Below are 27,143 nucleotides of genomic sequence, written 5' to 3' on the forward strand. Positions count from 1 at the left end.
TATAAGACGTTTGTGGAGGGTTTCTCCAAGACGGTTCAACCGCTAATGTAACATCCCGCCTGGATATTACGAATTTAATAAAAATAAAATAGAAGTAATACGTCAACATCATTTATTAAATCCTCATGTTAGAATAATACCACGTTTCCCAAAACACGGGAAATGTAAAACCTTATTAAATTACCAATAAGTCCATAAATACAAAACTGTGAATTTAGTCAAATAGGCCATGAGCCTTTACATCATATGTTAAAAATAGAGTGACCAAAAACATGAACATAAAAATCACCATAATCAGCCCCTCTCCATAGCTAAGCCTCACCAGCTCCACCTGCATCATCACCTGCTCACGTGTACCGCATACACGATCATCGCCAAACACAAGCAGATAGGGTGAGCTAACAGATAAAACATACAAAAATATATACCAAATATACATATTCATATTTAACCAATACAAATAATATAACAACAACATAAATTCTTTCTTTATACTACATGGCCACAACCATATCAAGTATCCTTTCTTTTCCCACAAAATCTTACTCTATTTCCATCACATGGCCACCACCATGTACACCGATGCACCTAATGGAAGTCACGTTACCTTCCCTCCACATGGCCACCACCATGCATAATAGGTACATCAGGAAACCTCGTTCGAGTTCTTCTCATGGTCACAACCATGTAAGCAGTGTTCTATATCTTCTATTGAGTATCTCCAGGTGCCTTGCTGCCACACCTATCGGCCACAACTGATAGAGCACGTGCAGAAACCATGCTACGGATCACACACCGTAACGCCAGGTGGAGTTCCCAAATACGAACATAGTCCGTAACGTCCCAAGACTACCAAACACATCAGCAACCACTGAGGAGGGCAATCCATTTGGACCCATCCGTACTGGCCACAACCAGCACACTCACACTGGCACACTCGCCAACCCGAGCCACAACTCAAGGTTCCTCGTGTTCATCCGCTATCCTGAGCCACAACTCAAGGGAAGTCATTCTGGGCTACAACCCATAGAATGCCACGTGCTTAACCCCTATCCTGAGCCACAACTCAAAGATACGTTCCGGGCCATAACCCATGGAACATCAGCAAGCCCACCATCAGGATTACTTTAGAAGCCTTATAAACCACTCATTACGATTTTCGTCAATACAATAATAAGTCAGGCCTTGAACGCTCAATAACACCTTTGCTCACTTAGGCCAAAAGCCTTTGTTCCGCCAATCCAGCCTATCTCGCTTAAGCTAGATCCACTAGCTTGGGCGAGCCTTTAGAAGCTCTGCAGAACACGTACTCTCGCTTAAACGAGCTCACCCTCGCTTGGGCGAGACCCTCGCTCGTCTAGAATCATAATTCATCTCGTCCAAGCGACGAGTCCTACCAAACAGCACAAGTCACCCTCGAAATCTCGCCTGAGCGAGACGTCCCCAATAGCACGCTTCAACATGCGTGTATCCTTGCTTGAGCGAGACACGTTCGCCTAAGCGAGATGACCTGTCGCTCAGGATCAGACCCCCTCGCCTGCGCGAGATGATCACGTAACACAAGGATTTCCCCTCTGCCACTCTCGCCTAGGCGAGCCTGGCTCGCCTGAGCGAGAAATGCAGACCTCAAATCTGTTCACGCACGCACACTAGCAACCATGCCCAATTCAACACTCCAAAACATATCAGAACAGTGTACACATATTGCAACAACACATGGGCATAATTCTTGACTCTAAAAGGTTCACAAACTTCCAATTTAACACAATTTTCATCCTAGCCCGTGCATGAATCCATTATATTCAGAAACTTAGGTTACATTTTCAATAAAATAGTACCAAACTCATAAACCCCAAATCTCACCCCTTACAGCACGAATTCATGGTACAAAACATATTAGAATCACAAGCATACAATAGTTTAAACGAAAATTCGGGTTCTGTAACATCCCTGGCCCGCCAGACCATGTCAGGTTACTGCAGCCCAATGCACCCCAACCCCTCACCCTTCTCCGTCCATTCATACTGGGTGGGTTGTTGCCAGTGGGAATCGAACCCCCAACCTGACCTTTAACACCTCTGGCACACCAGCAGATGCTACCAGTTGCGCTGCAGCACAACTGGTAGCATCTGCTGGTGTGCCAGAGGTGTTAAAGGTCAGGTTGGGGGTTCGATTCCCACTGGCAACAACCCACCCAGTATGAATGGACGGAGAAGGGTGAGGGGTTGGGGTGCATTGGGCTGCAGTAACCTGACATGGTCTGGCGGGCCAGGGATGTTACAAAAAAGTGCACTTTTTTGTAACACCCCCGGATCCTCTTGGGCTTACCAGGCATCCCACCTGCCACCCTCAAACCGGTTGTGTTAGGTCTGCAACCCAATACACCCCAACCCATCACCCTTCTCCGTCCATTCATACTGGGTGGGTTGTTGCCAGTGGGAATCGAACCCCCAACCTGACCTTTAACACCTCTGGCTCACCAGCAGATGCTACCAGTTGTGCTGATGCCTGGTAAGCCCAAGAGGATCCGGGGGTGTTACAGGTTCAGCTCCCCTAACCTGAAAAATCCTTTGCTTAAAACTTGATTTTGGGAACTTTTCCCGGAACACCAATGCCCTCTCTTAGCTTCTCTCCCTTAACCTGAAAAATCCTTTGCTTAAAACTTGATTTTGGGAACTTTTCCCGGAACACCAATGCCCTCTCTTAGCTTCTCTCCCAAATGGCTCTCGATCGCTTCAGACCTCACTATTCACTCTCAATCTTCGCACTCTTTCTAAACTTCTCAGAAAATACCACTCCCAAATGGCTCTGTTAGGGTTGTCTCTACCCCTTTCATATTCAAGCCACACTAACTTTTTAGCAAAAAGAAAGTTAAATTTGAGTCCACCAAGGTTCGAACCCACACCATGCCAAAGTTAAATAAACTCTAAACCATCAGACCAACCCATGTTTCTTGCTAACACATACAATTCAAGCAATATCTCATACTGAGTGTGGCCCAACATATTATTAAAACATTAATAACAAAATACACATAATTGGCATACATAGGACTCGAACCCAAGTCCTCTCACACAATCAAAGTACTCTCAACCACTTGAGCTAGTACTTTTCCATGTCACACATAACAGAAATTAATGTCATAAATGCACAACTCATCCGCATTAATTAATTAATTAATTTATGTGGATCTTACATTACTCCTACCTTTAGAATTTTTCGTCCTCGAAAAAGAGAACCAGCGAAAAGATGAGGGTAAGACTTCCTCATGACATCCTCCATCTCCCATGTCATTTCCTGAGTTGCCTCATCCCAGAGCACCTTCACCGTTCTGATCTCCTTCCCTTTGAGCTGCTTCACTTGAGAATCCAAGATTCTCACTGGTCCAACTCCCATAGTCAGATCCTCACGCACCTGGACATCATCCTGCTCCAGCACATGACTAGGATCTGCCACGTCTTTCCTCAGTTGTGAAACATGGAAGACGTTGTGCAGATTTGCCAAGTGTGGTGGCAACGCAATCTCGTACGCGGCTGGTCCGATCCTTCTTGTAATCTGATAGGGGCTAATGAATCGAGGGGTCAACTTCCTCGATTTCAGAGCTCTCCCTATGCCTGCTGTAGGTGTAACCCTGAGAAATACATGGTCACCAGCCTCAAACTCGAGTGGCCTCTTCCTCTTATCGGCGTAGGATTTCTGCCGACTTTGAGTTGCTCGCATCCGATCTTGGATCACTCTTACCCTCTTAGTAGTCTACTGCAGGAATTCTGGCCCGAACACCACAGACTCTCCATCTTGTTGCCAACACAACGCAGTTCTGCATCTCCTACCATACAATGCCTCGTATGGTGCCATCCCAATGCTGGAATGGTAGTTATTATTGTACGTGAACTCCACCAAGGGCAACATATCACTCCACGTACCCAGGTGATCCAACACACAAGTCCTCAGTAGATCCTCTAGTGACTGTATAGTTCTCTCAGACTGCCCATCAGTCTGAGGATGATATGCCAAGCTCATTCTCAGCTGCGTGCCTAAGGCATTCTGCAAAGACTGCCAAAACCTGGAAGTGAACCTCAGATCCCTATCTGACACAATACTCGCTGGCACACCATGAAGTCTAACGATCTCCCTGACATATAACTCTGCCAGCTTATCCAATGACATCTTCTGATTGATTGGTAGGAAATGAGCACACTTCGTCAATCTGTCTACAATAACCCAGATCGAGTCATGTCCTCTCACAAACCGTGGCAAGTGCATGACAAAATCCATGGAAATGCTGTCCCATTTCCACTAGGGAATGTCAAGAGGCTCCAACGTACCACCCGGTCTCTGGTGCTCAATTTTCGCCTTCTGGCATACTAAACAAGAGGCAACATAGTCGGCCACATCAGTCTTCATACCCGTCCACCAGAACGTCGCTTTCAAGTCCTTATACATCTTAGTCATACCTGGATGTATGCTAAGACGACTCTTATGCCCTTCATCCAAGAGCATCTTTCTCAAAACCCGACTGCGAGGTACACACACCCTCTCTCTGAATCTCAGGATACCATCTATGCCCATCCTGAAGTCTTTTCTCTTCTCGGTACCTAACTCACTCACAATCTGTTGCAGTTCTTGATCTTTACCCTGTTCCTCCCTGACCTTATCCAAGAACTCATTAGTGATTTGTAACATGCTGCACCGTATGTGATCAACACCTGTGTATAGGTTCAAGTTCATATCTCGCAGTTTCTCTATAAGCTCCAATTCTTTCATCATCATAGCTCCAAATCATGTGTGGGGTAGTTCTTTTCGTGTACTTTCAACTGGCGAGATGCATAAGCAACAGGTCGTTTCTCCTGCATCAACACACACCCCAAACCCTAGTATGAAGCATCGTAGTACACCTCAAACATCTTGGCTGTATTTGGGATAGCTAAGATTGGTGCAGTGGTCAATCTTCTCTTCATATCCTCAAAACAGACCTCGCACTCGTCTGTCCAAGAAAAAGGTTGGTCCTTCTTGGTGAGTTGAGTCAATGGACTCACCATCTTGGAGAACTCTTCCACAAAGCGCCTGTAATACCCTGCCAGGCCCAAGAAGCTTCTCACCTCAGTCACAGTTTCCCACTTCAACATCGTTTCAATCTTTGCTGGGTCCACCGAGATTCCTTGAGCTGAGATTACATGGCCCAAGAACTGCACCTCATCGAGCCAAAACTCACACTTTGATAACTTCCCATAAAGCTTATGCTCCCTGAGTACCTCTAATACCATTCGCAGATGATCTGCGTGTTCTTCTTTATTCTCAGAATATATCAGTATGTTGTCTATAAATACAACAACAAACTGATCTAGATACGGCCGAAATATCCTATTCATGTAGTCCATGAATATAGCTGGCGCATTCGTCACCCCAAACGGCATCACCACATACTCATAGTGGCCGTAGCGAGACCTGAATGCGGTCTTCTACACATCCTCAGGTTTGACTAAGATCTGATGGTATCCAGACCTTAAGTCAATCTTAGATAACACAGCTGCTCCCCTTAACTGGTCCAATAGATCATCAATCCTCGGTAGTGGGTACTTATTCTTGATTGTTAATTTATTCAATTGCCGATAGTCAACACACAACCTGGAACTGCCATCCTTCTTTTTCACAAGTAATACCGGCGCCCCCCATGGTGATGCACTCGGCCGAATAAAGTTCTTCTCAAGCAGATCCTCAATCTGCTTCTTCAACTCTGCCAACTCAGCTGGTGCCATCCGATATGGTGCCATAGATAATGGGCCAGCCTCAGGAATGAGATTAATGGTGAAATCAACATCCCTGCTTGGTGGCAACTCTAGGATTTCGTCAGAGAAGACATCTGCGTATTCATCTACCACAGGAATCAGACTAATCTTCTCTATAGTACTTTTCTTCTCCGTTTGAGCTACTATCATAAAACACGTAGCCCCCGCTTCAATCTCCTTCTCTGCTTGGTTGGAGACACCACCCTGCATTGCCCACAATCAATCATCACATGGTTGCTGGCCAACCAATCCATACCCAGAAGCACGTCTAATGTAAGACTCGGGAAAAAATTAAATAATTAATTAAGTAATTATTGGATAAATGTGGGTAAAGAGAACCTTTAAGGTAATAAATGCGGGGTGTATGACGTGGAAAAGTACTAGCTCAAGTGGTTGAGAGTACTTGGTTTGTGTGAGAGGACTTGGGTTCGAGTCCTATGTATGTTATTTTTGTGTGTTATTAAATCAATATTATTTTTGTGTATATTAAAACGTGTTGTGGATTTTTATAATTATTGAATTGTATTGGTTAGTATGAAATATGAATTGGTTGCATTGGTTAGGCATTGAGTTAGCATGTGCATGGGTGTGGGTTCAAACCTTGGAAGACCCAAATGAAACTCTATTTTTGTCATTTTTGGTTTTGATTTGAAGTTAAAGGGTTAAGGAAAAACCCTAGCAGAAGTATCAGTTAAGGGTAGCTGGAAAAGCAAGCCAATTAGTGAGCTTGAATGGTCATTACCCCCTGCTTAATGCTATTTTCGTTTTAGAGTATTAGGCCACCATTAAAACACCCCTAAAAAGCCTAATTGTGAGAGAAGAGAAAGGTTTCTGCAGAGAATATTGTGAGGTTACAAAGACAGTACGAAATTAAGGTTGAAAGGTGAGGTTTGGGTGTTGGAAAGGGGCTGAATTGAGAGAAGACAAGGGAGACCAATTGGAGTTCAAGGAAAGAAGTAGAAGAATACCTGGGGAAGGCTTTAATCCAGGTTAGGGGAGCTCTTACTTGTCTGTTTAATGCTAATTGTGTGTTTTTCGTGTTGTATTGATTGATGTAATGTATGATCTAGGTTGGGATGGATTTTGGCGAAATTCTGGAAAATTTCCAGAAACCGCCTGGCGGCATTGAAGGCCCGTCAGGCGGCTCATGCTCCCAACGTTCTTTTTTTGGGTTCTGCCATGCACTGCCTGGCGGCTAAGGGTAGTCCGCCAGGCAACACATACTAGGTTGCCCAATTTCTTCTGATTTTTCTTATTCTCGTGGTGTGCGGGGCTTGGGAAGAATACTGGGATTCGAATGTGGTTGGTATGATGGATTATCAACTGTAAAAAAATTTGTAATTGGTGGATTAATACGTTAATTTTAATGGAATTGGAATTTAGGGTTCATGAGGATTTATAATGGGAAAACAGGGAAGATCGCCGTAGTGAGTTGTGTTGATGGGGGAATAGAAGTTAACGTAATTAAGATATGAAATTTGGTTGTTGTGTGGAAGTGAAATCATGTTAGACTCAATGAAAAATGAATTTGGGTTAGTCGTGAACACTGTGAATGCTGGAAAATGGGACTGGGTGTGAAACTGGTATGAACCGCATGATGGCTCTTGGGTGCCCGCCAGGCGACGCATCAGAGGTGAGGATGTTCTGGTGACGTTGCTGAAAAATGCGTTATCGAGGGTTACGGGGGAAAATTCTGGGGGATTTGGGGCAATAGTCAGTAAATTTCTTTCTTTGGAATTGAGTGAATATACCAACATGTGGGGGCTAAGGATTAAGTTGCGGAATGACTTAAGGGTAAATGAAATCTGAGAAGATCAATATACGATAGACCTTGTATTGGGATAAGTGGTGAGCATACTAATTAAACCAGAGGGCTTGTTCTTATATTGATTTATGCAATATATTGAAATGTGATGATTAAGACTTGGGTTTAGATAATTGTACATATATCATTTTGGTTTGATGCATGTATTGTAATGCTATGAATGTATGTGTGCTAAAACATTGTGTAAATGGGAGTCTATTAAGACCTGTAAAAAGGACCAAAAACCAGTAGCCTTGCGCTACTGGTATAGCGTCTGGCGGTGCGGGGTGTACTGCCTGGTGGTAGAGTGAAAACCAGTGGCAGTGGCCACTGTTAGCGCTAGGCGCCTAGCGGAAGGGTGGTCTCTGCCAGGCGGTGATGGAGAATTACGGGTCCTGTCTGGGCCGTATCGCCTGGCGGTAGGGGTGTGACCGCCAGGCGGTTTTCGGTCAGTATCCGCTTAGCGGTGTCTAGGCGGTACCAAGCGGTTTGCATGGCTGTATAATTGTCTTCTTTTGCTTGATTAGTGGACTTGAAGGACTAAGTTCGCTTCTTTTGTGCTTGGGCTTGATGGGCTAAGTCCAATAGGGGTCTGGGATGTGCTTGAGCGGTTGAACGCATGATGGGCATGGAACTAGTTGAGTTCCCGTCGGCTACTATTGGGCGAGGAGTCCATAGTATGGTGATTGCGTGCGTGCCAGGGTCCAAGTTGAGTGAGCTTGGATGTGTTACAACAGGCGAGGAGTCTGTAGGGTTGGACTATGAGCAGGATTGGCTCGTAGGGTTGGACCACAAAATGGATAGTATCGTGGAAGCATAGTGAAAATCCCAGGACCTAGTTTCATGCATGTGACTCAGGAAGGAATCTGAGATCAAGGGTGGATAATTTGTAATTAACATTTACTAGTAAATTTTTATTGGGATGGGTATCATATTTAATTTGTTTAATATGCATAGCTCACCCTATCTGTGTGTGTGTGGCGATGATCAAATGATTTATTATCCAGGAGCAGATGTTTTGACAAGTGAGCCAGGAGACGCTTGAGATTGGAGAGCGGGATCATGTTATGGGCTTTTGAAGATTTGAATTTTTGATGTACTTATGTTTTGGAACATTAGCCATTTTTGGCTTTTATAAGTTGTAATGTTTTTGAACTGTTAAACGGTACAATGATTTGACTTTACAACTTTAATTTTCCCACGTTTTGGGAACATGCATATATAAATGAGGAATAATTTTTATATTATCATATTTAATTTCATTTAATTAATTGTTTATGATATTTTCAAAGTAATATTCCTTAGGGATGTTACATTTAACCCCTCCATTGGTAAACAGATGAGATTCACCTTGAACTTGCGGCCTGCCACCTCTATAGGGCATCCCACACAAATAGACGTGGTGGATACCTCTCTAGATGCTGGTGTCGCAACAATTAACTCGCACGCCAGCTCTCGCATCACTAGACCGAGCCTCCTCACACATTCATTGGATACAAATGAATGGGTAGCTCTTGAGTCATACAACACAACAACTTCATGGTCAAATAACAAACAAGTAGTCTGCACTAGGTTACCTGACTGGGCGGCCTCGGTAGTCATCAAGGCAAAAACACGACCAGGGGCTCTAGGTCGATCCCCTACTGGTTTCTTCGCTGGTCCACCTCCAGCTGGTTTCTTATTCGGGCAGTGTCGTGCAAAATGACCCGTCTGATCACAAACGTAGCACTTGCCAGTGCTACCACCACCACCACCACTGAAACTACCTGAGGGTTTTGGACAATCCCTCCGATAATGCTCCCCACCACAGTTGTAGCACTATAGTTTCTTAGCCGAGCTCTGTGGCCTATCATACGGCTTCTTCTGCTGCCGTGAATCAGAGGTAGTCTTCTGTGGTCGAGCCCCTTTGCTGGGCCCTATCTCCAGCTGCTCTACAGCCTTGGCCTGCTCCACCAAAACTGGGAACTCCCTGATCCGGAGAGGTACAATAAAGCGGCGTAGCTCGTGTTTCAGCCCGCCCTCATATTTTCGGCATCTCCACTCCTTGGTAACAGTAGGTGTGTAGAACCTGGCCAAATATTCAAACCTTTTTGTGTATGCCTGCACAGTCAGGTTCCCCTACTGGAACGTGAGGAATTTCGCCTCTCTCTCATGCCTGGCATTAGCTGGAAAATATTTTTCCAGAAATCTCTCCCTGAAGGAAGTCCAGGTAACCTCCTCACCCCGAGTCTACATGAGCTACTGCATGCCCGCCCACCAGTATTCTGCATCAGCTATCAATAGGAAAGATATGAATGAGAGCTTCTGGGCGTTTGTGCAATCAATCACCCGACAGATTTTCTCGCACTCTTTAAGCCAAGCACCAGCTTCATCTGGAGAAGATTTGCCCGCAAATTTTGAGGGCTTATGCCTCATAAAATCCTCCATCGACACCGGACGTGTGGGTGCTACCACGGCTCGAGGTTGCGCTGCAATGGGCTGCATCGCATCTACCATCCGATGTATCGCCTGTGCGATCTCATCGCCCCAACATTATTCCTCCTCATCCTATTTGCCATAGCTTGATTACGCCACATATAACTGTTCACATCAAACAACTTGGTTAAGACTTCATACTAAAAGTCAGATAACAAACAATGATCAAAATGATCTCACAAGCACACACATGGTAAGCTCACTCCCCATAGACCCCAAAAATCATTTTGAAAACAAAGCTTTGATACCAAATGTAATATCCCGCTTGGATATTACGAATTTAATAAAAATAAAATAGAAGTAATACGTCAGCATCATTTATTAAATCCTAATGTTAGAATAATACCACATTTCCCAAAACACGGGAAATGTAAAACCTCATTAAATTACCAGTAAGTCCATAAATACAAAATTGTGAATTTAGTCAAATAGGCCATGAGCCTTTACATCATATGTTAAAAATAGAGTGACCAAAAACATGAACATAAAAATCCCCATAATCAGCCCCTCTCCGTAGCTAAGCCTCACCAGCTCCACCTGCATCATCACCTGCTCACGTGTACCACGTACACAATCATCGCAAACATAAATCTCATAAACCCCAAATCTCACCCCTTATAACACGAATTCATAGTACAAAACATATCAGAATCACAAGCATACAATAGTTTAAACAAAAATTCGGGTTCAGCTCCCCTAACCTTAAAAATCCTTTGCTTAAAACTTGATTTTGGGAACTTTTCCCGGAACACCAATGCCCTCTCTTAGCTTCTCTCCCAAATGGCTCTCGATCGCTTCAGACCTCACTATTCACTCTGGTGTCAAAAACGAAATTTGGTTTAAGTGTGAGATTCACCAATGCCCTCTCTTAGCTTCTCTCCCAAATGGCTCTCGATCGCTTCAGACCTCACTATTCACTCTGGTGTCAAAAACGAAATTTGGTTTAAGTGTGAGATTCTCCTTCTGCTAGGGTTGTCTCTACCCCTTTCATATTCAAGCCACACTAACTTTTTAGCAAAAAGAAAGTTAAATTTGAATCCACCAAGGTTCGAACCCACACCATGCCAAAGTTAAATCAACTCTAAACCATCAGACCAACCCATGTTTCTTGCTAACACATACAATTCAAGCAATATCTCATACTGAGTGTGGCCCAACATATTATTAAAACATTAATAACAAAATACACATAATTGACATACATAGGACTTGAACCTAAGTCCTCTCACACAATCAAAGTACTCTCAACCACTTGAGCTAGTACTTTTCCATGTCACATATAACAGAAACTAATGTCATAAATGCACAACTCACCCGCATTTATTAATTATTTATTTATTTAATTAATTAATTTCCGCGAATCTTACAGCTGACACAGCTCACCAGAAATGATTAGCCTTTCTCTTGGACAATTGAGTGTGAAACTTGTTTTCAAGATATGAAGAGGAGGTTGACCACTACACCAATGTTTGTTATTCTTGACACAACCAAGACGTTTGAGGTGTACTGTGATGCCTCGTATCAAAGGTTGGGTTGTGTGCTGATACAAGATAAACGACCAGTGGCCTATGCGTCGAGACAGTTGAAAGTGCACGAGAAAAATTATTCGACGCATGAGTTGGAGCTAGCTGCAGTAGTATTTGCCCTCAAGACGTGGAGGCATTATTTGTATGGTTCACAGTTCCAGGTGTTCAACGATCATAAAAGTTTGAAATACTTATTTGATCAGAAGGAGCGGAATATGAGACAACGGATGTGGATGGAATATTTGAAAGATTACGACTGTAAGCTTTTATATCACCCTGGCAAAGCCAATGTCGTTGCAAACGCTCTAAGTAGGAAGAGAGTCCACATATCTGCTATGATGATGAATGAGCTGGACGATCTAGAAATTGTGAGATATGGATCTGGGGCTAAATATGGGTGCAGGACATATTCGGTGTAGTATGTTAAGAATCACCAATGAGTTCCTGGACGAGATTCGGGTGGAACAGGGAATTGATCAGGAGCTGCAGCACATCATAGGTTGGTTGGGCACTAAGAAGGGAAAAGACTATAGGATGGGTAAAGATGGCATCCTACGTTTCAGGGAGAGGGTTTGTGTACCTAGGAACCCGATATTGAGGAAGATGCTATTGGAGGAAGGACATAAGAGTCGTCTTAGCATACATCCAGGTATGACTAAGATGTATAAAGACTTGAAGGTGACCTTCTGGTAGACAGGTATGAAGACAAATAGCGGATTATGTGGCATCGTGTCTAGTATGTCAGAAGGCGAAGATTGAGCACTAGAGGTCAGGTGGTACGTTGGAGCCTCTAGATGGTTAGCATTTTTTATCACACATACTTTATTTTCAAAGGAAACCTTCTAACCTTTCTCTAACAATTGAGCAACACTTAACAAATTTTGGGTAATCTCAGGAACATATAAGACATCAAAAATTAATTTGATACCTGAATGAGTTTTAATTGAAATTGTTATGTACCTTTTACAACAAGTTGTTCTCCATTCCCAATTCTTACCTTGAAAATATTTGATTTATTGAGTTCCTTAAAAAGTTCTCTATCACGAGTCATGTGGTTTGTGCAACCACTATCTATAATCCACTCTTTTGTAGATTCGTTAGTTGTAACACATGATGTTGTAAGAAGTAGATCCTCCTCCGATTTATCCTCATCTAATTTATTCTCCACAATCTGAACATCTTCTTGAGAATCTTTAGATTTGCATACCTTTTCCACATGTCCCAATTGACCGCATTTGTGACATTTGACATCTGGCCTCCACCTACACCAATTGGGTTGATGACCTTTTCTCTTGCAATGGGGACAAGATGTGTGTTGTTGTATTTGCTCATTCTATTTTTCTTGACTATGAGAGCATTCTCTTCAGTGTAATTTAAATTACCTTCAACCGCCTCATAATCTTCTCTCATCAATCTTCGTTGTTCTTGTGCTTGCAAGACATGTATCACCTCTTTAAAGGTAATTGTAGACAAATCTTTTGTGTTTTTTAAGGAAGCAATAGATACCTCATATCTTTCTGGCACCGTCACCAAAATTTTCTCAATGAGTCTGGAATATGAAAACTCCTTTTCCAACAATTTTATCTTATTGGCAATACCCAACAATTTGTTTGAGTATTCTTTAATCGTCTCCGACTCTTTCATTCTTTGCATCTCGAACTCCCTTATCAAGTTCAAAACTTTCATGCCTCGAATCTTCTCATTCCCTTCATATTCTGCTTTCAAGTATTCCCAAATTTCTTTGGGAGACTTTAGAGTCATGATCCTGGTCATAATCATTTATGAAACACCTGCAAACAAGCATGATTTTGCCTTTGCCTTTCTCGTTTTCTTATCTTTATGCGCTTTCATTTGAGCCACAGTGGGATTTTCAGACAAGGGAACATCATCTTCCTCCTTAGCAATTAAATATCAACACTACTAATGATGTTTTGTGGCACTCAAACACATGGGTAAACATCACAGTGTTGTCTATAGGTTCAAATTCAAATCTTCTACCAAATCCATAGGATATAATGCACTTTAAATATTTTTACAACCTAATTAAGTGCATTTGTGCACAAACAATTTCAATTTCTTTTTCCTTTTCCTTTTGGTTGTAGGGTTTTTAATCATGCAAACCTTTCTACCACTTTTTTATCACCAACATAATGGGTTCTATAATGGTTGTTGCCTTACTATGTGCACTTTTGTCAAATTCGTGTTAGTAAAAATGACTTTTACTATTTTTAGAATTCAAATTTTGAAACTCTACGTGTCCATGAAAAAGTACGAAGTCCATCTTGCAAAACCATTTTGTTTGACTATTTTTGTTCAACATTAGAGTTTTTGAATTTCTTGCTTATTTTGTGTAAGATGTCATATTAATCGTGGTTGCTATTTAATTATTGAATTAGTAGTTGTTTCGGGTGTAGGGACCAAGAGTCTACTAAGAGCCTCTTCGATCTTACTCCTCTTCTAGAAATCTCCTCTCCTGGTAACTGCAATAACTTCTTCTCCAAGAAATCCACTTCCTCGCTCGATCGGTTGGACAGACGATCGGGGTACCTGTCTAAAAGGCTCCGATGCTTAAGTCAGTTAATGAACCGATCAGAGTATCAGTATAACTGCCGTAATAAATGCGAATTAAAAATCCTCACCAACCTACCTTTGGGCCCTATTTATAGTTTCTGGTGTGGGTCTGTGATTAGGATTCCTTAATTACGGCCCAATGATCCTCTAATCAAGATTACTGGCTTGTTTAATGTTAATTAATCCGATTGACTAATGTTGTTTGGTCGTGCGACCGATGGCCGCTTGACTAGGCTGGTTACCTTCTGATTTTAACAAGGGAATATTTTATTTATAACTGATCGACCGATGGTCACCTATAAAGCACTACGCGAATCATTTAGGAGATTGATTGACCGATCGACCTTGTGACTGATCAACTGATTGTCCTTTATAAGTTAAGGTGTTGTTCGTGTGGGACCGAACGACCGATGATCCGTTGCGGAGTAATGTGTAAATAATATATAGGTCGATCGACCGATTGTTCTTTACGATATAATGTTGTTCATTTGTGATACCGATAGACCGATGGTCCTTAACATGGTTCATTCGCGAGACCGATCGACCGATGGTTTCTTGCAGTATGATATGTGGTTCATTTGTGAAACCGATTGACCGATGGTCCTATACAGTTCATCCGTGAGGCCGCTCGACCGGTGGATATGTTTCATACACAAGCCATCCTAGCCTTGTTCGATAGATCTGAGGACTGGGCATGGCCGATAGACCGATGGGACATACAGTACAATAGTCTATATTGTACAATTTTTGGATTTCAAACTTACAGTTGCATTATTCTTTGTACAGTAGTGGTGAAAAAGAAGATTGGAACATTGTTACGTACCATAATTTAGTCTTCGGTATACGATTTTTTTTAATTCACATGTTTCTAATTTAGACTGAACTTTCTAAATTTAAATTGTTTACAAATTTTTAAGTTCATAGGTTTACAACCTTTAACTATATGAATTATTAAAAGAAAAATCATATAATTGACTCTTTTTTATTTTGAATAAAAAGTTATTATATTTCACACTCTCTACCTTATCTTAATTATGAATACTACTGATATCATATCTATAATTCTATCAAATAATCATATTTCATATTAACATTTTTTTTTCAAATATTAATATTATTATTACTTTTGATATTGTTATTATAATTATAACCTACTATTAGATTTTATTTAATTTATTTATTTAACTAATAATTTATTTTTTTAATAATTAATATTAATATTTGTATTATTACTATTATTAATTTAATCATTAATTATATTGTATTCAAACTATTTTTTAATTATTATTACTATTATTATTATTTAATCAATCATTATATACTTTAATCAATTACTATTATTATTATTAATGTTATATTAATATTATTTAATATTATTATTTGAATCAATAATTAATTATATTTTGTTTTAACTTATTTTTTTGTTATTGTTCTTTAGTTACGAATTTTTCATTGGGATTTACTCTAAATTAAAAAAAATTATTCCACTTTATTATTTTATTTACAAGATTTATTGTAATATTAAATTAATTTTTAATTATGGTGATGTCAATTTTTTTAACCACGGAGAGGTTATAAAATATTATTTTTAAATATAATATGTAAATATTTATTAATAATCACAAACAATAATTTTTAATGGTAAAATTCATATCAATATTTCATTTATGATGTTTATTAATAACTTATAAATATATGAAAAAAAAAATATTTTTCTTTATTATATGGACAGTCAGATTTTTTTTTTAGTTATATTAATATTTTAACTTTTTCTTTTTGCTTTATTTGAAAAGTTATTAACTTTCCTAGATAATGCATTCAATATCATATCATATCATAAATGTTGAGAATAGTTGAAGTGTGAGTCAAAAAGTCAAAAGTCTCAAATACTATATAAAAATAAAGACCCCATAACATCATTGTCTTAATATTTTGGGATGAAAGTGGTGTCAAATGTCTTGTATGTGTAAGACTAATGTCATATAACTACGATCTCTCAATAACTATAACTATAACCATATATGAAAAAAAAAATATAAATACCATATAAGAATCAAGACCCATAACATATGAAATAACCCAACAGTGGTGTCAGAGCCGATGGTTCGGAATGACTAACCGCATAACCACTATATATGAATAAAGACCCATAACACCATTGCTTTCAGGTTTTTTGGATAAAAGTGGTGTTAAATGCCTCGTATGTATAAAATTAATATCATATAACTGTATGGAACCACAGTATCTTAATAACTATAATTATAATTATAACCATGTGTGAAAAAACAAATATAACCCAACAATAAATTATGTTGCAACTCCTGTAATGTGAAAGATTTTTTTGACGTTGTAATAATTATTATACATCTCGAGACCAATATACACGATTTTTTAATTAGTATTATACTAATTATAACTTAACTTTTTCAATTAATACAAATCCTTAAACAAAATTAATAATCTATTAGAGGAAACAAAAGTCACGAAGCTACAAGTAGGTTCGAACTAAATCATTTATATCATTTATATAAAAGTGATGAAGCGGAGAAAGTATTTGTCAATTCTAATGTAATTATATTTACAATACAATTATTTAATGCAGTTATTTAGACCATGTAACTGTACCACCAATGTAATTGTATTTTGAATATAATTATTTCAAATATTAAAATTTGAAAGCACCACCACAAACTATATATTAATAAAGATTCATAACATCATTGTCTTAAGTTTTTAAAGATAAAAGTAGTTTCAAATAGTTTATATATGTAAGACTAATGTCATATAACCATATGAAATCAAAATCTTTCGATAATTATAACTATAACTATATGTAAAAAAACAAATATAACCCATCAAACTCCTGTAATGTGAATTTTTTTTTTGACCCTGTAATAATTATTATACTTCTCGAGATCAATATACACGATTTTTTAATTAGTATTATACTAATTATAACTTAACTTTTTCAATTAGTACAAATCCTTAAACAAAATTAATAATCTATTAGAGGAAACAAACGTCACGAAGCTACAAATAGGTTCCAACTAAATCATTTATATCATTTATATAAAGGTTTAATTATGCCTTTGGTCCCCATTTTAGACTCGAAATCTCAAATTGGTACCTGTATTTTTGGAAATCTCAAAATGGTCCCCTTTTAAGTTTAAAAGTCTCACTTTTGCCCTTTCCGTCAAGTCTGGGCAAACGGCGTTTGTGGTTGCTGAGGTGGCTTTCTGTTACTGAAACGTGTCAATTACAGGTGGATTGGTGTGGAAATCTTGATTTATTTAAGCCACCAGCATTACAAAGTGTAGAATCCCTAATTTTGTTGTCATCTTCTCCCTTCTTCTGTGATGAATCCAACCAGTTGTGTGTCTTGTGGGTCCTGTTCAAGTTTAGATGTTGGAGGAAAGCAGAAGAGCAGCGTTAATTGCAATGCAGGTGGGTGTAGAAGCTCCAATGTGACGCCTAGTTGTTATTGTGGTGCTAAGGCTGTGTTGAGAACTGCCAGAACAGCCAAGAACAAAGGATGGGAGAAGGGGGTTCTGCAAGCACTGTTGTGATGGTTGCTGGGATGGCTGCTGGGATGGCTGACTAGGAGAAGCCGAAGCCGAACCTGCTCAGTATCTTGAAAGTGATGGCTCTGTGGATTCTTCTCCGCTCTCTGATCTCTCCTTTGATGTCAGCGAGCCGCAATGGGAAGATGCTTCTGCACATTTTAACTTGCAGAAATTTCCTTCTTATGAGATCGATTGGGATTCTCTCTGAACACATGTTTTTTAAATGTTTTGTGGGTAATTATGATAATAATAATTTAGTGTAGTGGTAGGTGGTAGGGGCTCCGTTGCAATTTGAATTTTTGAAGATTACAGTGTTGCATATGTAGGATTTGGATAATTGGGTTTATTTTATTTTAGGTTTGTTTTGGTGATACAGTGATGCTTTGAGGTTGTAATAATAAACTTTTTCACTAAGTAAATCACAGAATGTGAACAAATGTTTTTTGCTTTTCACTAATTCTACGTTTTGAAGTTGTGTTGGAAGGTGGAAATTGAACTAAACCCAAAGCACAGCATGGAATCTATTCCAGTTATTCCATTGAGTGAACCTTGGTTAGGAACGGAGACACAACCTCTCTATTATCAAAAACTTTGTCCTTTTCTTCACAAATCGATACAAAACAAAACGCCTTTCACATGAACCACCATCACATTTCTCCCCACCGTTTGAGATGAATGCGATGAAGTCAATAACCTCAGATTGCACGCGTGATGACGATGGAGAAGGACACCGATCGCATTCCACAGCTTCCACCACAGTTCCCCAATTTTACCCGAGCTTTCTTTTTTAAAAACCCTAAACCTAATTTCACAATTCTAATATTTTTGAAAAATAATTATCCCACCTTAAATTATAAAAACCCTAAACCCTAATTTAATTTAACATTTTTTCTTACCCTAAACGTAATTTAATTACATATGCCCATTCCACGTCAACGTTTTCCTGTCAAGTCACTGTTCAATAACTGGTCAACCTTGCCATGTCACTGTTCACCAAACGCCGTCAACCCAGACTTAACGGAAAGGGCAAAAGTGAGACTTTTAAAGTTAAAAGGGGACCATTTTGAGATTTCCAAAAATACAGGTCCCAATTTGAGATTTCAAGTCCAAAATGGGGACCAAAGATATAATTAAACCTTATATAAAAGTGATGAAGCGGAGAAAGTATTTGTCAATTCTAATGTAATTATATTTACAATACAATTATTTAATGCATTTATTTAGACCATGTAATTGTACCACCAATGTAATTGTATTTTGAATATAATTGTTTCAAATATTAAAAATTTGAATGCACCACTGCAAACTAACGGTGTTTGCTAAACTTTGTTGAAGACAGGAATTTGGCACAATCACCATGTCAACTCATTTATGTTTTAGTTTTCTTGTGTAAATAGTCAATGTTCAAAGCTCATTAGTTTCGTTTTTTGAATAATACTAGTAAAAAAGACAATGTTATTATCTTTCTGAACATAAATGTTGCAAGTATTTTCTCCAAATGTATACCAATATACCTGGTCGAGTTTTTATGTCTACACATATTTAGACTCTTTTACTTTGCATATTTATGTTTAACATTATTTCTTTGAATATGTTAGCTTTCTTTTTGTAATTCAACCTTTGTTTTAGTATAATTATACTTTAATGGAAACAAATATACTCCTGAAGTAATTATACCCAAAATTTTAAGGAAATTATATTTGAAACTTGACAAAATAGTCAAATAGAATTTGTGTCTTTTATTTCTTCTAAGAATTCAGTTGATATTGTTAACATTTCTAATCAAATGCTATTGTGTCTAAGTTTTACAGCTAAGCTCAAGTCTCTGAATGATTCTATCAAATCCAATTCCATCACCATCATCATGGATGCATCTATATAGTTTCGACTCAAAGCATCGACTACAACATTTGCTTTCCTAGGGTGATATTGCAGCTCAAAGTCGTAATCCTTAAGAAATTCCATCCATTTACGTTGTCTCATGTTTAGCTCTTTTTGATAAAAAAAGTATTTCAAACTTTTATTGTCATTGAAAACTTCAAACCTGGCTCCATACAAGTAATGTCTCCATGTTTTTAACGCAAACACCATTGCAGCTAATTCCAAATCCTTGTCGTGAAGCATAAGCTGCAACTTTTCTTTCTTGCATCAACACACATCCTAATCCTTGTCCACATGCTTCACAATATACCTCGAAATTTTTTGTAGGGTCAAGAAGGATTAAAACAAGTGCAGATGTTAATTTTTTCTTCAACTCTTGAAAACTAAACTCACATGCTTCATTCCATTCAAAAGCTTGTCCCTTATGTGTCAACTTAGTCAAATGCAATGCTAATTTAGAAAATCCTTCAATGAATTTTCTATAGTAGTTTGCAAATCCTAAGAAACTACCTATTTATGTGATATTCTTTGGTTGTTCCCAAAGCAATACCGCTTGAACCTTTGAGGGGTGTCAACTGCAATGCCACTTTGTGTTATCACATATGTCGCAACCGAGATCGCGGCGGGACGGCGAAAATAATTTAAAAAAGTACAGATGAGTCGCCACCATAGTTTATTATGGAAAACTATAGAAAAAACCTTAAAAGAATGGTCTTCGAAACAAAATTTGGGTTCGGGAGTCGATTTCGTGTGGGGAATGTATTAGCACCCCACAACGCCCGTCTTAAGACGGTTCCTTCTTTAATTAAGTGTGAAAAGTAGAATTTTGATGTTTAGAATATTTGTTATTCCCCAAAAAAATTAAACAAAATAAAAAACACATACAAAAATATTAAAGATTAAAACAAAATTATTTTTTTTATTTTTTTAGCCCGATGAGGATTGTACCTCGCTCCTACGTATTTCCATTTGGAAAATCAGGGATAACGTAGTTCTTTGTACAAATATTTGTTGTTTGATATTATTACTTTGTTCTTTTAATTTTCTAGATTTTTATGTGTATGTATATTTTATTAATATCAAGAGAACCCGAGATTCTACATGATAAAAGATTTAGTTACCAAGCAAATCCGAGATTTGACATGATATTAAAAATAATTTTATAATTTTATATTTTTATTGTTATTAATTTCCTTTTAAGAACAAAAAAGCCTACGAAGAAGTGTTTTGATCACCAAGCAAGTCCGAGACTGGTATGCAATACTTATATCAAAGAAATAATATAATTTTTTTATTATTTTATTATTTTTTGTTTAGAGAGAATTAAAGCCTACGAAAGAAACCTTTTTATTTATCAAGATAAAAATAAAGGAAAAGAGAAAGGTTGAGCACATCAACGACAAACCCAAAATCATTTAACATGAGAACCCCAAACACATTTAATCATACAACAATTCAAACAATCATATATTTAATGTTATAAGAGAATCATGAAAAGTATTAAGAGCAAAGAAAATTTACCTCTTCAGATGACCCCCTTTTTTGCGTGTACTCTCTGATAGAAAGGAGAGGGATTTTTCGATTTTTTTCTCTGTCCCTCGCATTAGAGAAATTTTGTGCTTATATAGGCCCCTTTGGGGTACCATTGAGATCCTAGTCTTTAATTATAATAAAATATATGGGGAAGGAATTGGTCTTATCAAATCATTGCATAATATCCACGGTATTGATTATAATTATTAACGAAATATTGTCTGTAATTGCTAGAATCATATTCTCTATCACATAAAGATCGTGATTAAATCATAACATATTATTCATATAATCTATTCTAATTATTACTAGAAATATTTTCTTCTAAATATTAAAATCGTACCCTTCTCTAAAAGTATTATATCGGGAATATTTGCTTTTAATTAAAATAATACCTTCCCAGTCTGACAACGCAAAGAGACACATAAGTGTAAATGCAAGATATTTATTAAAATTATTATAAAAAAATATTGCTCATAATATTATACTCTTCTCTAAAAACAGAAATTATGAAACGTCCTTTACTGATATGTCATGCGAAGAGTGTAAATAGCAAACAGTGGGGAGTAAAAATATGTAAAACATTTGGGCTCATGAAAAGAATGCGATAATTAACAATAAATTAGATTCTCCTTCTCTTGTTTTTTTTTTCTTTTTTCCCATGGTAGAATTAAAGTTTAAAAACCTACCATCAATCAAAACATATTTTTTATTTTATTTTATTATTTATTGTTATTATTATATTATATATTATTTTTATTATTATTATTATTTTTAACCAAACACATACATTTACTCAGACGAAATTGGGTGTTGACAACATGTCCCAAAAATTGAACTTCTTTCAACTAGAATTCACACTTTGACCATTTTCCATATAATTGTCTCTCTCTTAGAATTTGTAACACAATCCTCAAATGTCTCTCATGTTCTTTATGATTTTTGGAATAAATTAAAATGTCGTCAATGAAAAAAACCACAAATTTATCCAAAAATTCATGAAAAATACGGTTCATATAATCCATGAAAATGGTAGGTCTGATGAATTATTTATCCAACAATTCTTCTATTTGTTTTTCCAACTCTGCTAACTCTAGAGGTGACATACTGTAAGGGGTTACAGACACTGGTCCTGATTGTGGTACCAAGTCTATAGTGAATTCTATTTCTCTTTGTGGAGGTAACCAAGGAACATCCTCAAGGAAAACATCAAGATACTCACAAACAACAGGAAACTTATTAATGTCTGGAATTTCCTTGACTTTTAAAGAAGTTAAGATCATATATACTTGAGATCCTTTTGGGATTTCATTGTGGTTGGTAATACTCTCTTTTAATTCTTTTGAGTCGAAAGTTTCACCTATGTGTGATTCAAAAATAAAAGTCTTATCGTGACAGTTTAGGAGAACATGGTTGGAAGATAACCAGTCCATTACAAGAACAATATCCAAATGAGACAAGGGTAAACATATAAGATTTATAGAAAATTTTCTATTCCCTATAGAAATATGACAATTTTTGCATGTAAGTGAAGTGGTGACTGGAACATTGGTAGGAGTAGATACATTTAAGTCACATGGCAATAAAGAGACAAGTAACTTTAAATGTTTGACACATTCATGTGATATGAAAGAATGAGTAGCACCTAAATCATATAGTACATTAACGAGGTGACCATTTATGATGCATTTACCTTGAATTAGATCTTCAGATTGAACAACTTCAGTACCATTCATCGTGAAAACTCTTCTAGTTGTCTTTGGTTTTCCAAGTTGATTATTTCCTCCATTGTTGTTTCCCTTATTTCCTTGCTTCTTAATTAATTCTTTGCATTCATTACGATAATGACCCAACTTCCCACAGTTGAAGCAAGTTATTGTCTTTGTGGTGCAGTTTCTTGACAAATGAGGTCATCCACAATGGAAACATTTGATAGGGTTGGTTATGCTTGAATTATTGGCAGGAGAAGATGTCTTTGTCCTGAAGAATTCCACGAAGTATGAGATGGACGTTGGTAGGGTTTCTTATTATTGAAATAATTTCTTTTGTGCCTCAAAGGCCCTCCTTGCCTCCACTGAGTTTGCCTTGCCTCAGTATCATCCTTATAAATCCTATAACGGTTTATAAGAGTAGGAAAGGAAGAAATCTCTAAATAACCAACTACTTGTTTAATATCAGGTCTCAGTCCACTTTCAAACTTGGAACAATAGGAACGTTCATCAACTCTATCATGAAAGTAAGGACAAAATTTGGACATCTCGTCAAACTTTGCTGCATATTCTTCTACAGACACGGCTCCTTGACGAAGATTAAGGAATTCAACTTCCTTCCTCCTTCGAAAATCCTCTAGAAAATATTTTTCTAGAAACTTTTGTTTGAAGACTTCCCAAGTAATTTGTCTCCTTTCTATCATCCAATTGTTTTTTTGTAAATCTCCACCAGTTTTCAGCTTCTTTAACGAGCATAAATGTAGAAAATGTGACTCTATTTGCATCCACACACGTCATTGCAATGAAAATTTTCTCAATTTCTGCTATCCATGATTGAGCACCTTCATGATTAAATCCTCCTTTAAATTTTTGTGGATTGTTCCTGCGAAAGGTTTCAAATCCTTGATTTTCCATGGGTTCAACATTTTGTTTTCGGCATATATTTTCCAAGACAATTGTCATTATTTCCAATAATTCATTGGTAATGTTTGGTCCGTTATCCATATTTTCCTTGAAAGAATGAACAATTTTCTTATTTTCTATAGATTGTTTTTGTTTAACTATTGCTAAAACTTATCCTTACTACAAATATTAATTCTTGTTATCACTTACTTTTATTAGTCTACTTATCTTGCATTTCTCTTTTCTAAGAAAAATGTAAGAACAAACAACTTGTACTTCTACTTATTAGTATAGAATACAAACATGGAAAACACTATACCCAAGGTCTTGACAGAAGGAACCGCTTTGATACCACTAAATGTGACGTCCCGACTACTATATTAAATAATTATTATTTGATAAAAAGATATGGAATTAATTTCTTTTTTTTTTGTACAATAAGATTTTCCTTGAGAGAACAACACTAATAACATAACTTCATATTCATATATATATATATATATATATATATATATATATATATATATATATATATATATAGTTTATATCTTTGTAATTGTTCATGAAATATTACAAAAATATATATTTTTATAATTAAGAGTTCTACATCAGAATAGAAGATTATCTATATTTTTAATATATCCTAAAGATATTAATAGAAATTATCCATGAGTCAATCTTTAGAAGATCCACCAATAATATCTCGAACAACTCTCACTAAGCAGTTTCCTCTTCTGCTCATGCAACATGTACATATGAATGAAAAATATGAAAGGAGTGAGGTCTTTATAAGCCTTAAATATCAATCTTAATAAACTCAACAAACAATACAGACATTAGGGCCTAGAATTGGACCTACATCCATAAAGCTAGATCTCGTTATACCAGACATATAGATCCATATTCCACTTTTGATGATCCCTTATGAACATCAAAAGTTACTTTGGTAAGTGATTAGGTAGTTGAGTATTTCTCATAAAACATTGGTGTCAACACCCAATTTCGTTCGAGAAACTAAATAATAAATAAAATAAAATAAAAATACTTTTTAATAATAATAACCTTATTTTTCTTATTTCCTATACAACTAATTTAAATATTTAATATAACATAACTAAACTTTTTTTTAGAAAAGTAAACGAAATAGTAAAAGATAAGAAAAATATTTTTACAGTGAAAATGAGTTTTTAAAAGATAAACACAAAAAAACATAAAACCAATTTTTATGATTAAAAATAAGAATTAAAAAAAGTTTTTTATAATAAATAATAATAACAATAATAATAATAATAAATTAAAAATAGAAAAATAATTTTTAAATAATCAAAATAGTTTTATAAAATAAATTTGAATTCATAAAAAAATGGAAAAAGGATAAGAGTACATAAAAATATTGTTTTTAACAAATATATTAGGCTAATAATTTATATAAAATAACTAATAAAAAAGAAAAAAAGAAAAAGATATATATAGTTTCTATCAAAGAAAGAAATAAAATTGAAATTAGAAAAAGTAAGAAAACTAGTTTTAAAATAATTTGTTATATGGTATCGTTACTCAACTACATCCTATTAATACTCCCACAATCTAGATTCTCTCCCCGTTTCTCTTAACCTCTGCACATAGTTAATATCTTAGATGATGCTAAAAAAATAAAAAAGTTTGCAGGATCTCATAGTCTCTCACGTGGGTTCCTCAAGTTCTTTTTTTTTCTTTCTCTGCTTCATTAAAGACAAAGTTTTCACACGATACGTAACTAGACATTTCTCCCTTATCCATTGTCATCTTCTTCCCAAGGTCAAACATATCCTTTTTGGATCTCACTCTCATCATCTCTGTTAACGATCGTTCTAGAATAACTCACACTAAGGGATCACACACTCGATACCAAACACAAAGAAAAAGCACCTGAAAAATACTTCTTGGAAGGGTAAAGCCACCAAAACATAGAGCTTTGAGAAGATTAGAGAGATACACTTGCAAACATTTTTTTGATTTTGAAAAGAAAAAATCATCAAACAGGTGTGAAAAAAATCCAGGTTTTTCTTTCTCCTTTTATATTTACTTGTGATAGTTATTATGAGATTATAACACTGGACATATTGATTGTTTTTTTCTCTCTTTTCCTTCTCTTACATTGAAGCTTGAACTCGTTATGGCACCGTATGTACATGTTCTAATTATCATTGCTTTTATGAAATTGTCTTTTATAATATGGGTTTGTTATGTCAAAAGAAATGGTTAGTTGTGTAATATACGGAATCTAGGATGAGCTTTATTGCCATTAATATTAGATGAAAGTTGCATATGTGTGTTGACATAAAAGGTGTCAAAGAAACATAAACCTCATAGGTATATATAAATCTCTACATTTGGAAGCTTCTTTTGGTACGTTAGTTTATTAATTAAAATCTTTTATACTTTTTCCTTAATTTCTTTTATCGGAATAGGAGTGTTGATTTTAATAGCTAAGATAATATGTTGCTTATATTGGATGTTTCAAAATAACGCACAAGGTACACACTAAACATGAATATTGCAATAAAGAATTTTGAGATAGCTATTGAATAATAAATATGTCTAGGCATTAACTGAGAAAATTTTACTTTTGTTTTGTGATATTCTTTACTAAAAGAGATATATAATATTTTACAAAAATTATCAATTATTTATTTTGTCTTTATATATATATATATATATATATATATATATATATATATATATATATATATATATCGCATAACATTAATTATCATGATGAGCGAATTTGCTTGATAATTAAAATTTCACAATTCTCATTGATTATCATGTTGGGTCTCAGACTTGCTTAATAATTAAAATCTTTTAAAATATTTTCATAACATTAATTATCATGTTGAGTCTCAAACTTGCTTGATAATAAAATTTTTTATAATATTAATTATTATGTCGAGTCCTGGATTCGCTTGATAATCATTCTTTTTATAATTATTTTTTTCATAACTTTAATTATCATGTTGAGTCTAAGACTTGCTTGATAGTCAAATTTTCATAATATTAATTATCATGTCAAGTCTCAAGCTCGCTTGACAATAAAAATTTTCATAACATTGATCATCATGTCAAGTTCCGGACAAACTTAATAATCATTATTTTCATAGCTTTAATTATCATGTTAAGTTACAAACTTGCTTGATAATTATTAATTTTTCATAACATTAATTATCGTGTCGAGTCTCAGACTCGCTTGATAATCATAATTTTCATGACATTAATTATCATGTCAAGTCTCAGACTCGTTTGATCATCATTATTTTTCATAATGTTAATTATCACGTCAAGTCTCAGACTTGCTTGATAATCCAGATTTTTTAATAACATAAATTATCATGTCTAATCTCGGACTTGCTCGA

At 36.4% G+C, this 27,143-nt stretch overlaps 1 protein-coding gene across 1 annotated transcript; it reads right to left on the reverse strand.

Annotated features, from left to right (window-relative positions):
* Positions 1–3,192: 3,192 nt before the first annotated feature.
* On the reverse strand, positions 3,193–3,720 carry LOC114188055 (uncharacterized). The gene has a single exon (XM_028076554.2). The coding sequence runs from the start codon at positions 3,718–3,720 to the stop codon at positions 3,193–3,195; it is 528 nt and encodes a 175-aa protein (XP_027932355.2).
* Positions 3,721–27,143: the final 23,423 nt, after the last annotated feature.

This window comes from Vigna unguiculata, chromosome 1 (genome assembly GCF_037176805.1).
Source record: "Vigna unguiculata cultivar grain cowpea cultivar isolate G323 ecotype 2 chromosome 1, ASM3717680v1, whole genome shotgun sequence".
Lineage (NCBI taxonomy): Eukaryota > Viridiplantae > Streptophyta > Magnoliopsida > Fabales > Fabaceae > Vigna > Vigna unguiculata.